General features: G+C 50.9%; 1 protein-coding gene across 1 annotated transcript in view; it reads right to left on the bottom strand.

Moving 5' to 3' along the window:
- PDGFRL (platelet derived growth factor receptor like) overlaps positions 1-7,752 on the bottom strand; it is a 42,738-nt gene extending 34,986 nt beyond the window's left edge. The window contains exon 1 of the mRNA XM_036301903.1: positions 7,593-7,752. Coding sequence (XP_036157796.1) covers positions 7,593-7,647 — 55 coding nt within the window. The 5' untranslated portion in view covers positions 7,648-7,752. The remainder of the gene's footprint in view (positions 1-7,592) is intronic.
- Between the last annotated feature and the right edge of the window lie 4,382 nt (positions 7,753-12,134).

Here is a 12,134-nt window from a genome sequence, read left to right on the forward strand (position 1 = left end):
TATGAATAATATGCATCCAAACATGTGCTATTATCCCTGCAAAGTAATTTAACCTTTTGACCAAACAGGCCCACCTGTCAATCTAACTATAGCTGGTACAGCTGGCTGCCCATGGAATTGGTCAATGGTTTACGGTGATAACACTAAGTTAAAGGGGTCAGCTGAGTGACCCTACAGATACCCAGACAGTCCTAGGACTGAGTGACTCCCAAATCCCATGTCTACTTTGTAAAAAATACCACTCTTCAGCCAAACTATGTATTTCCCAAAGACCTAAAACATATAAGAATTTATATTGTAGGTAAATAAAAGTAAAAGTACATTACCACTGCGTTTTTTTGAGACTACTGTATTTTATAGAGAAATGGGTAGTAAAATTTAAAAACAAAACACCATTAAATATCATTACTGACTTCAGGTCCTGGCTACCACCTACTAGCTGTGTGATCTTGGGACGTTACTTAGCCTCTCTCTGCCTCAGATTCCTCATCTGTAAATTGAGAACTATCGATAATAATAAAAGGGTAATATGCTAATTAGACTGGACGTCATTTCGGATGTCCTTCCTGACGAAGGTGGGGCCCGAGGGAAGCCAGCCCAGGTCTCCCTGGGTCCTGGGCGCTGGAGGGAACCTGGTGCCGGCAGCCGGGTGAAGGAAGGCCTACTCTTGCATGAATTTCGTGCACCAGGCCTCTAGTATGGTAATAATGATGATCTCATGGATTGGTGGGGGGGATAAATGAGTTACTATTTTAAATCCTGGGAGCAGTGTCTGACCCCAGTAGGGGCCAGTTAAGTGCTCCTTGTTTTGTAACCTCATGATAATGTCCCGTGGTGATCTCCATGCTAAACAGGTGATGGAGACAAAGGAGTTCTTATTCTTCCTGGTTTACAGGTGCAAAAAAACTGAGACCACAGAGGCCAAGTCGCTCACCCAGGTCACCAAGAAGGTTGTGACAAACCAGACCCTTTGGCTCCAGGTCCAGAGTCTCCTCGGGTTCATGCCCTTGCCTGTCAGTTCACATAGAGATGGACATACTGCAGCAGTTTCCCTCCATTGGCACAAACCTCATGCGCAGCCCCATTGTCTACACCAGTGATGGCGAACCTATGTGACACGTGTGTCAGAGGTGACACGCGAACTCATTTTCTTGGTTGATTTTTCTTTGTTAAATGGCATTTAAATATATAAAATAAATATCAAAAATATAATCTTTGTTTTACTGTGGTTGCAAAGATCAAAAAATTTCTATATGTGACACGGCACCAGAGTTAAGTTAGGGTTTCTCAAAAGGCTGACACGCCGAGCTCAAAAGGTTCGCCATCACTGGTCTAAGGGGCTTCTTTGTCTCTGCGCCCTGGGCTTTGACAATGAGCTCCAAGTCAAACAAAACTTGATGCCAGGGATGAGAGCACACCCTTCCTGGAAAGGCCGGAGATGCTTTCCCAAGGCACACATTAGACTCCCCAAGCGCGGAGATGCTAGGCAAAACCCCGTCTCCAGAATGAATGAATAAATGCTACAACGCAGGAAAGCGGACTGGGATTCTTCCGCATGAACTGAGGATTGCAATTAACCCTTGTTCGACAAACTGACTGTTATCTCTTTAATCCTCTAGAACTGTGCTGGAGGAGACAATATACATTCATTAGGAGAATCCCTGACCTCGATTCAGATGAGGGCGTCATGTGAAGAGTCATTAACATCAAAGACCTGTAGCTGTTTGGTGCTTTCTCCCCACAGGCAGTGAAGGGGAAGGTCTGCCCTGAGAGCAGCATCCAAACCAGCACACTGCGAACGAACGTGCTGAGCAGCTCGGGGGTTATATACACTGAGGGCCGAGGGCCATGCCTCACTCTCATGTTTCCGGTCCTAGTGAAACACCCACAGGAACGCTGAGACTTCCAAGACCAGCGCTGAGCCGACGGGAAAGCATTGACACACAATATAAAGAGGGGAAAAAAAAAAAAAAAGATGAGAGCCTGTCCTTCCCTACTCTCTTCTAGAACCCCTCCTCCAAATTACGCCCCCTACCATTTCTCAAAGTACCATTTTCTTAACATAGCAATTTCTAGGAATCACATACTTCTGTTCCAAGGTAAAGACCTTTGAAACCTTTTTCAGAATATCCATTAGAACAAGGTTGATCGCTGTTCTTTTTCTTTTTTTTAAAATGGAGGTAATGGACATATAGCATTATGTCCGTTTCAGGCGTAAAGCATATGATTCGCTAGTTGTGCACACATACTGGAAGATGATCACTCTAGTTGAAACAGCTTGATTTGCTTGGCTTCCAGAACATGGCACTGCCGGGTGTTCCTCCTACTTCACTGACAGCTCCTCAGTGTGCGTGGCAGCCCTTCCTCCTCTTCCGTTCCTAGCTGATCTGAGTCCCAGGGGCCTTGTCCTTGCAGCTCCTCTCTCCATCGCTAAGGACATCCATCTCTGAGTGGCCTCACACGGCCCCCTGGGCGTTAGCAGCACTCACATGCTGAGAGCTGCCTTGTTCCTGTCCTCACGTTGCCTCTAAACTCCAGGTCTGAGCCGCTTACTCAGCACGGCACTTGGAAAGCTAGCCCGCAGCTCGAGCTGATCATGTCCACGCTGAGCCCCGGATGCCGCTCAGACCCTCCGTCCCAGTGTCCCCTGATCAGTAACAGCAAGTCTATTCACCAGTTGCTCAGGACAAAAACCTCAGAGTCACGGATGATTATTTTCTTTCTCTCCAGCGCTGTGTCCAATCCAGCAGCAAATACTCAGGGAGAGGACTCCTTGCCTTCAAAATAGACCCTGAAGCCGTCTCTTCTCCCGCCATCTACTGTGACCACCCTGGGCCAAGCCACTTCTCACCTAGACCATTAAACTGGTCCAGGCTCCTGGCTTCCACCCAAGCACTTCAACATGTGAAAACATAAACCAGAGACGGGCATGCCTCTGCCAAAGATTCACCTTGATGTTCATCTACTTTAGAGTCAAGCCCCGCGTCTTCCTGAGCCCTGCAAGGTTTTGCCATGTCCTGTCTCAGACCTCATGGTGCTTGAGCCACACTGGCCACTGGGAAGCTGCTGGGCCTGCCTCCTTTCTCACATCTGCAGCATTTGCTTCCTCCTCTAGGCAGGCCTCTGCCTCTCCTCTCCCAATCACACTCTCACTTCATCCGTAGCCCTCTCCATTCATTTACCCTGTGTTTCTGGTTGAATTGTGTTCCTGAAATGACACACTGAAGTCCAAATCTCTGGTGCTGGTGAATGAGACCTTATTTGAAAACTAGTGGCCCAGTGCATGAAATTTGAGCACGGGGCGGGGGGGTTGTCCCTCAGCCCAGCCTGCACCCTCTCCAATCTGAGACCCCTTGGGGGATGTCTGACTGCTGGTTTAGGCCCGATCCTACAGGATCCACAGAGATCGGGCCTAAACCAGCAGTCAGACAGCCCTCTCACAATCCGGGACTGCTGGCTCCTAACCACTCACCTGCCTGCCTGCCCAATCGCCCCTAACCACTCTCTGGCTACCAGCCTGCTTGCCCCCAACTGCCCCCCGCCCCTGTTGGCCTGCTCTCCCCCAACTGCCCTCCCCTCCTGGCCTGATCGCCCCTAATCGCCTCTGCCTTGGCCCTGCCACCATGCCTTTGTCCAGAAGGACATCTGGAAGGTCTCCTGGTCTACTTAGCATATTACCCTTTTATTAGTATAGATAGGATCTTTGCAGATATAATTGAGTTATGATTAGCTCATTAGGGTGAACTCTAATCCAATATGCTGGTGTCCTTATAAAACACACATACACACACACACACACACACACACACACACACACACAGGTGACCAGAAACATACAGGTTGAAGACAGCCAAGTGACCACAGAGGTAGACATTGGAGTGATCCAGCTAAAAGCCAAGGAGTGCCGGCCACCTGCAGAAGCTGGACGAGCTGGACTATCCAGAGTGTCAGAGGGAGCATGGCCCTGCCGACCCTTCATTTCAGACTTCTAACCTCCAGCACTGGGAGGGAATGAGCTTCTGTTGTCTTAAGCCACCTGGTTTGTGGCGCTTTGTGACAGAGGCCCTAGGAAATCTATGCACCCTGATTATTGATTCTTCATGCCACTTGTCACTTCCTGAAATTAATCTTTACTTGTTTATTTTCCATCTCTCCCCTCCATTAGATCATGAGCACACAAAGTAAGGGTTTACAACTTCGTGCAGGGAAAGCCTTCATTGCCCAGGACTTCTCTCCCTCTTCTGGCCGGCACCCCAGTCTCTCTCTTGCCCTCAAATTTCTCTTTTCTGGTTTAAAAATCAGAGATTATTGTGTGTGTCAAATATATAGGCCAAATCCTAAAGGGTTCAAAACACTTACCAACAATGAAAATTTTTACAATTCTTTTCTCATTGTGAGAATTTCTGGCCCTGGCTGGGTGGCTCAGTTGATTGGATGGAGCGTTGTCCCATCCACCAAAAGGTTGGGGATTCAATTCTCGGTCAGGGCACATATCTAGGTTGTGGGTTTGATCCCCAGTCAGGGTGTGTACGGGAGGCAACCAATTGATGTTTCTCTCACATCTATGTTTTTTCTTTCTCCTTCTCTTTCCCTTCCTTATCGCTAAAACTACGTCTTCGGTGAGGATTAAAAAAAAAATTTCTGAACTAATTTTTACCCTCTTTTTCCAAGGAATAAATTGAGACACAAAAATGATGGTGCGGATAGAGAATCGTCATTAATGTTTCTCTCCTTACAGAGATCTGGCTGCATGGCCCCCTATCAAAATGAATCTCTGTAGTCCTCCCAGAAAGAGAACTTTTCACAGGATCCTAAATGAACCCATGTGAGACCGAGGTTCAAATCAGCATTGATCAAGATCAATGAAACAGCAGTCACAAACCAATTACGCTTCATCGTTTGCCCCTGACATCTGATAAAATATGTAGATGATCAAAAGTTGGTAAGTACCAGTGACTTTATACTTCTTAATGTAAAAATAGCAGCGCCAATCAATAAAGACAGCGGCAGGTGCTCCATTCAAAAGCTGGCAATCAGGTGCTGCGAGCATGGCGACCAAGTGGGATCTCGGGCTGTTTAGTAACTGTTTTCACGACATACTGTCATGATACAAGAGTAATACATGCCATTTCAGAACTGGAGGAGAAATAACATTACTTCATGAGGAGAAATAACATCACTCCTAAAACTCTAAAGCATTGGTTCTCAACCTTGGCTGCACATTAGAATCACCTGGGAAGCTTTCTTTAAAATCCTGACTTCTGGGCCTCATCCTTCGGAAATTCTGTTTCTTTGTTACTAAGTTTGTGGCTCCACCCTATAACAAAGACACAGAATTTCCAGAGGATGAGGCCCAGAAATCAGGATTTTAAAAAGATTCCCAGGTGATTCTACTGTGCAGCCACCGTTGAGAACCGCTGCTCTAAAGCATTCTAGAATTAGGCAGGCACACGTAGTTGGGTTAGAGCAGCTATATACCCAATCCAGTGGTTCTCAACCTTCCTAATGCCGCCACCCTTTAATACAGTTCCTCATGTTGTGGTGACCCCCAACCATAAAATTATTTTCGTTGCTACTTCATAACTGTAAGTTTGCTACTGTTGTGAATCGTCATGTAAATGTCTGATAGGCAGGATGTATGTTCAGGGGTCGCGACCCACAGGTTGAGAACCGCTGCTAGCCGCACACAGGGAAGCCTTTTCCTATCAGACAGGCGGCCTCTCCCGGGAGTGATCAGAAACATGGAAAGGCAGTGGGATACGGTGAGTCATGGCCTTGTGTCTGGGCTTGGCCATGCCCCACATCCCAACCTGCCAATCAGAGCCTGGCACTCTGACTGGCCTGTTCCCAGGCCCAGCCAGCCACACCATAACTCAAACCAGAAAAAGCATCCTGAATAGGTTTAGGGAAACTGTTACATAATTTAACGAGGCAGGTTTACTTTTCTAATTATGTGCTCAATATTTTATTGATAGTCTATGCTCTATATTTTAAAGTAGATACTTTATAAAAACAAAGACAGTGGCTATTGTCATGCCTAAAATGTATCAATTATTTCTTATAAAGGATTTCGTCTGTGTTCAACTTTGATGGTCTCACACGTGTCCATTGCGTGTATGAATGACATTTGACTACAATAATGTTAATTGATTCAGGCAGTTTGCAATCGTTCCCATGGTCTGGGCACACGTCGAGCGGAAAAACCTCTGGCGCTGTTTCCTGAGCCTCAGGCAGGCATCTTGGGTGAACTGTATAATCAAGTGAGTGGGTTATTTGAGTCTGACCATCTCCTGCCCTTATTCAAAAAATAATACCAAACACTGCATTTCCCTCACGTTAGCGATCACATAAGGACCGGCCAGGAGCCGTTTCGCATTTTACAGCGTGAGCTCACGCCAGCTCCTCTCTGGGCAGACAGTACCTGTTGCTTCCCGGAGTAGAAAAACTCCCTACGTTTTACTCAGCAAGACTCCAGGCTTAAGGATCCTCGTGCTCAGCTTCAAGTCCCACAACCATCTTGGACTCTGCAAACGAGGATGTGGGATTTTTTGGCAAACGCGCCTAGTTTCATGGGAAAGAAAGGAACTGGTCAGGGCTGAGTGGTGGGTGAAAGGCGAGCCAGGTTGCGCTGGCTCCAGCGTGAGGTTGCATAACGACAAAAGCTGCTTTTCAACCAAAACTGAGCAAAGGCTGTGGCTGAGGCTGAGCAATTCCAAGGGAGGGTTCAAGATGCCAGGATGGACCCAGACGCACAATGGACTGCACAAATAACACCCAATAACTCGCGGAGCCAGCGAGGCAATTAAATGCTGCCGGTACTGTGGATGCAGACACCGACATCAACAACGCATTCACATTCACACACACGCATCAAAATGAAGCTTGACCTTGTGGTTGTGAGTCTTTCAAACAGGGTGGGCCCAGGACAGGCTCGCATTGGAAAAAGTGCGGAGGCGCAGAATGCGTTTTCACCTTCCCCATCCACTCAGATACGAGGTGGAATGAACAGCTGTGGGATTTGGATTCGTTTTGAGGTTTAACCCAAGACTTGTTTGCTGTAGGTGTAGGCAGGTCTTGCAGGACTCAAGCCCGAGGTGGCAGAGGACACAGACCCAGGGCTGCGCCTGGGAGGAGGAGGACACTTGGAGTTTTGCAAAAGCACCAGCCACTGCCTGGCTCAGGTGGCCCCCGCCCTCAGAGCAGAGGTCCCGGAGCTGATGCGAGGCTCGGAGGTGGAAGCTGTCCGCATGGGGTGCCACCTCCCAGACGACACGTTGACACTGGGCCGGCCCAGGCGCTGGCCGGGATGCTGGGCTGGCCCGCCGAGGGCTGTCCGGGAGCGCGGGGCTTTCCTGGGGACCGAAGGGTCGGGTGGCTGCCGCCGGCCCAGGGGCTCCCAGGGGAAAGGGGAGAGGGAGGGAGGGAGGGAGGGAGGGAGACCCTGCGGGGAGGGGCAGGTGCACGCGGCCGGGAGCGGCGCCAGGGCCGAGCCGCCGACGGCCGGGGGTTGGGAAGAGCCGGCGGGAGGACGAGGGTGGGGATCCCCGCTGAGTCGGGGTTCAGACCGGTCACCGCCGCTCCGGGTCACTCACCATCCTCCAGCGCTTCGTGCACGAGCAGGAGACCCAGCAGCAGCCACACCTTCATCTTCAGGGCAGAGCGTCGGGGCCGAGGCGCTGGGGACCGCGCGTCCGAGGCGCGCACAGCTCGGGGCGCGGGCAGGGGCGCGGCGGCGGGCGAGGGGCGCCGCCTCGGGGCGGGAGCCGGCGGGTCGGGGCGGGCGCCTGGGACGCCACCGCTGGAGGATTCGGTTTCGTGAGGAGGAACACAGTTTGGGGGAAAAGTCTTGGGATGTTTGAAACTCCGCCGGTGAGCTCGCCTGCCCCCTGGCGGAGCGGCGAGGCGCAGCGCGTGTGCCCGCGCGGGGAGGACGGCTCAGGCGCCCAGCCTGCGCTCCGCCAGGTCGGCGTTCCCGGCCTCCCCTCCTCCAGGAAGGCCGAGCTCGGCGGTGCCAACAGGGTCGCCTGCAGCCAGAACTGTCCCCCCACCACTCAGGCGGGCCGGGAAGCTTTGTAAAAAGTGCCCCTAAAGCAGTGGTTCTCAACCTTGGCTGCACATTAGAATCACCTGGGAAGCTTTTTAAAATCCTGATTTCTGGGCTTCACCCTCCGGAAATTCTGTTTCTTTGTTACTAATGTTGTGGCCCCAACCCATAACCAAGAAACAGAATTTCCGGAGGGTGAGGCCCAGAAATCAGGATTTTAAAAAGATTCCCAGGTAATTCTAATGTGCAGCCAAGGTTGAGAACCACTGCCTTAAATAGTATTTCCTTCCCGGAGGCCTATCACCTGTGCCCACAAGCAAGCCCATCACCCTCAGCTGTGCCTGCGGATGTGCAAGCTCACAGGTCAGAGGAACAGATCAGTGCTGCCCTGCCCCCAACACACACACCACACACACACCACACACACCACACACGCACACACCTCACACCCTCCCCCTATACACACACCACATACACCACACATCACACACACACTACACCACACCACACACACCTCACACCCTCCCCTTACACACACCACACACTCTCCCCCTATACACACACCACACACACCACACACACTACACCACACCACACACACACACGCACACACCTCACACCCTCCCCTTACACACACAACACACACCCTCCCCTATACACACACCACACACACACCACACGCACACACCTCACACCCTCCCCTTACACACACCCTCCCCCTATACACACACCACACACACACCACACATCACACATCATACACACTATACTCACATACACATACCCCACACCCTCCCCCTCCACACACCACACACACACCACACCACACATGCATACACACACACCACACACACACCACACCACACACACACACACACACACACACACACCACACACCATCCTTCCTAGTCAAGGCCAGCACTCTGGGTGGCTTCTAAATGTAGACTCTACTTTCTTCCAGGAAGCTCCTCAGTTCTAGCAAATTCTTCCCCCCAGACCCTTCTGTGTGCTCATCATGAAGCATCCTGAGAGGTGATTAAGATGGGAAGAAAAAAAGCATTGCAAACTAAAATATAATTACGTGCTAAATTGTGCAGTACAAGCTAGGAATATTGGAGTAGTTCAGCAAGGTGAGTGCAGGTTGGAGGAGGAGGAGGAACCAGAGAGGGGGAGGCCTTGAATCTGGAGAGCAGAGGGGCAGGAGGAGGGCGCCAAGGAGTGCGTGCTCTCAGGTGTTTGGCCAAGGTCAGGGGGGCTAAGGGGCGTGGCAAGAAAGAACTGCCCAACCGCGGTCACTGCTCACTGGCCAGATTGGAGGAGCGTGGCAGTTAATTGGGACATGAGACTGAACCAACAGCCTGGGGCTGGGGACGGGGGCTGTGGCGGGTGGAGGATCTAGGCCCCCACATGCCTGTGCAGGGACCATCTTAGGGGCTCCTCAGGGAAAGCAGCCCGCAGGTGTGGGCCAGCCGGTGCCTTCCCCCAGGTGGGAAGCAGGGCCTGGCGTCCAGCTGGTCCTCTTAAACCTTACAACTCACAGCAAGCAGATTAGGAATAACAGGAAGGGGACAGCCCCCCCGCACCCAGGGGAGGAAGTGCTGCAGCGAATGACAAACTCCCGTTTAGCGGCCACTTCATGCCGGAGGAACCAGGAATCCTACCTTCTACTGTCAGCTCTGGGCCTCCCTTGGCCGCTGGGCCAGTGGGAGGATGGAAGTCCCAGGGTCAGGCCTTCCTCTGCCCCGACCTCTCCACAACTCCCACCGCTCCCTGAGCGCCCCAGATGCGCACTGTGTGCTCGTCACCATGGGTATAACGGTTGAGATGCCACTCCTCCTTCTGAGGCCTGCACATGGCCTGGAGGCAAACATGGAAATGACGGCGATGTGCTGTGTCACATCCGGGCAGCATTCTGGGCGAAGAACTCCGGGAGCACACGCAGGGGTGACTCCGTCTGCCTGGGCTGCTCCCCACGGAGATCCCTCCCCACTCTGACCTCGTGAAGTCAGACAACTGTCCCTCTGAGTCCGACCAGGGCATCACCACACCTCACAGTGGCCAGGTCCTGCCCGGTCCGTCTGCTGACAGCACTGCCAGTCTGGGCCTATTTGCCAGCACCCTGGGCCTCGCTGTGCAGGCTCCAGCTGCTCTCTTTCCTGACCGGGATGTGGTCACAGCCCCTAAATACACTTTCAAATTGGGTAAGTAGTGCCCTAACCCGTTTGGCTCAGTGGATAGAGCGTCAGCCTGCAGACTGAAGGGTCCCAGGTTCAATTCTGGTCAAGGGCATGTACCTTCTGGTTGATGTTTCTAGCTCTCTATCCCTCTCTCTTCCTCTCTGTAAAAAATCAATAAAATATACATATTTTTAAAATTGGTTAAGTAGTATACAGAAAAAAAAAGTGGAATTTTACTTCTATACCACGTACATGTTAGCTAAATGTAGGTACCTAAACTATCCTAGGTCTGTGCTTTGGGCTGAATTGGGCTCTCCTTACCCACCCACCCCCAATTTTTTAAAAATTATGACACCCTGGAGAAACTAAGATGGCGGCATAGGGAAACACCGAAATTGCTGCCTCCTACAACCACTTCAAAACAGAATAAACAGACAAAACGGACATCATCCAGAACTACAGGAAGGCTGCGGAGTGGACATTCTACAACTAGAAGGAAAGAGAAAAGCACATTGAGGGTCAGGAGCTGCGGAAGTAAAGTGCAGAGGTGCGGAGGCTCGTGCGCGCGGAAAGTGGCCGGTACCTGAGGACGTGGCTGTCTTTTTGAATAGGGAGGGAGTCACAAGCTCCCGACTGCTCTGAACTCCGGTTCTGGGAAGTCTCTGGGGACCCAGGACTCATACGGGGAGAAACTGGACTGTCTGGCAGCGGGCAGAACTTGGAACTCAAGGGCGGCTTTCCCTCAGAGGTCCTTGCAGCAATTCAATTGTCGGGACACTGAGACGGGCGAGGCCCCTTAGGGCAGGGCTGAGAATCCGCCATAGTTCCTTCCTCCGCCCTTTGATTCCCTGAGACCCCGCCCCACCCAGGCTGCGGCAGAGGCTTTTGCATATGAATGCCCTGGCCCTTTGCAACCTGAAAATTACCTAACAAATTGCAGCTGGGCCACAGACCCAGCACTTCCAAAAGAAGGCCCAAGGCCCCACAGCAGCTTGCATTACTTCACAGCTGGGCCTCATCAGGGCACCTCCAAACTCCAAAAAAGGAAGGGGAATCTGCAGTTCTCTTCATAGCTCCTGCTGGGTAACCTCCAAGAGCCAGTGTACCCAGTGGTCAGAGGGGGACCATCCGGATTACAACTCCTCAGATCCATAAGGGGCACACCCAGGGGGCAGACTCAGTGAGCACCAAAGCCCCACTGAAGCAAGTCTTGCCCCAGAAGGGTGTCTTCAGCACAGAAGTTCTCCCACTGCAGACACAGCCGATTCTCACTGCCAATTGGCCTGGAGGTCAATTCCTCCCAGTGATACCTACAACAATCAAGGCTTAACTACAACAAGACTGTGCACAAAGCCCACAAGGGGGTGCACCAAGAGTGTCCACCTCAGGTAACTGGGGAGGCTGAGCCACTGGGCCCTACAGGACATCTAGCACACAAAACCACTCTACCAACACAGGGAAGCATAAAAAATGCGGAGACAAAGAAACAGGTCACAAATGACAGAAATGGAAGAAAGCAAACAACTGGATATAGAGTTCAAAACCACGTTTATAAGGTTTTTCAAGAATTTTATGGAAACCGCCGATAAATTTAGTGAGACCCTCAAGAAATCTAGTGAGACCCTCGAGGATATGAAAAAGGACCAACTAGAAATTAAGCATACACTGACTGAAATAAAGAATAATATACAGAGATCCAACAGCAGACAAGAGGATCCCAAGAATCAAGTCAAAGATTTGAAATACAAAGAAACAAAAAATACCCAACCGAAAAAGAAAAAAGAAAAAAGATTCCAAAAATATGAAGATAGTGTAAGGAGCCTCTGGGACAACTTCAAGCAAACCAACATCAGAATTATAAGGATACCAGAAGAAGAGAGAGGGCAAGATATTGAAAACCTATTTGAAGAAAT

Source organism: Myotis myotis, unplaced genomic scaffold, assembly GCF_014108235.1.
Source record: "Myotis myotis isolate mMyoMyo1 unplaced genomic scaffold, mMyoMyo1.p scaffold_m19_p_3, whole genome shotgun sequence".
NCBI lineage: Eukaryota > Metazoa > Chordata > Mammalia > Chiroptera > Vespertilionidae > Myotis > Myotis myotis.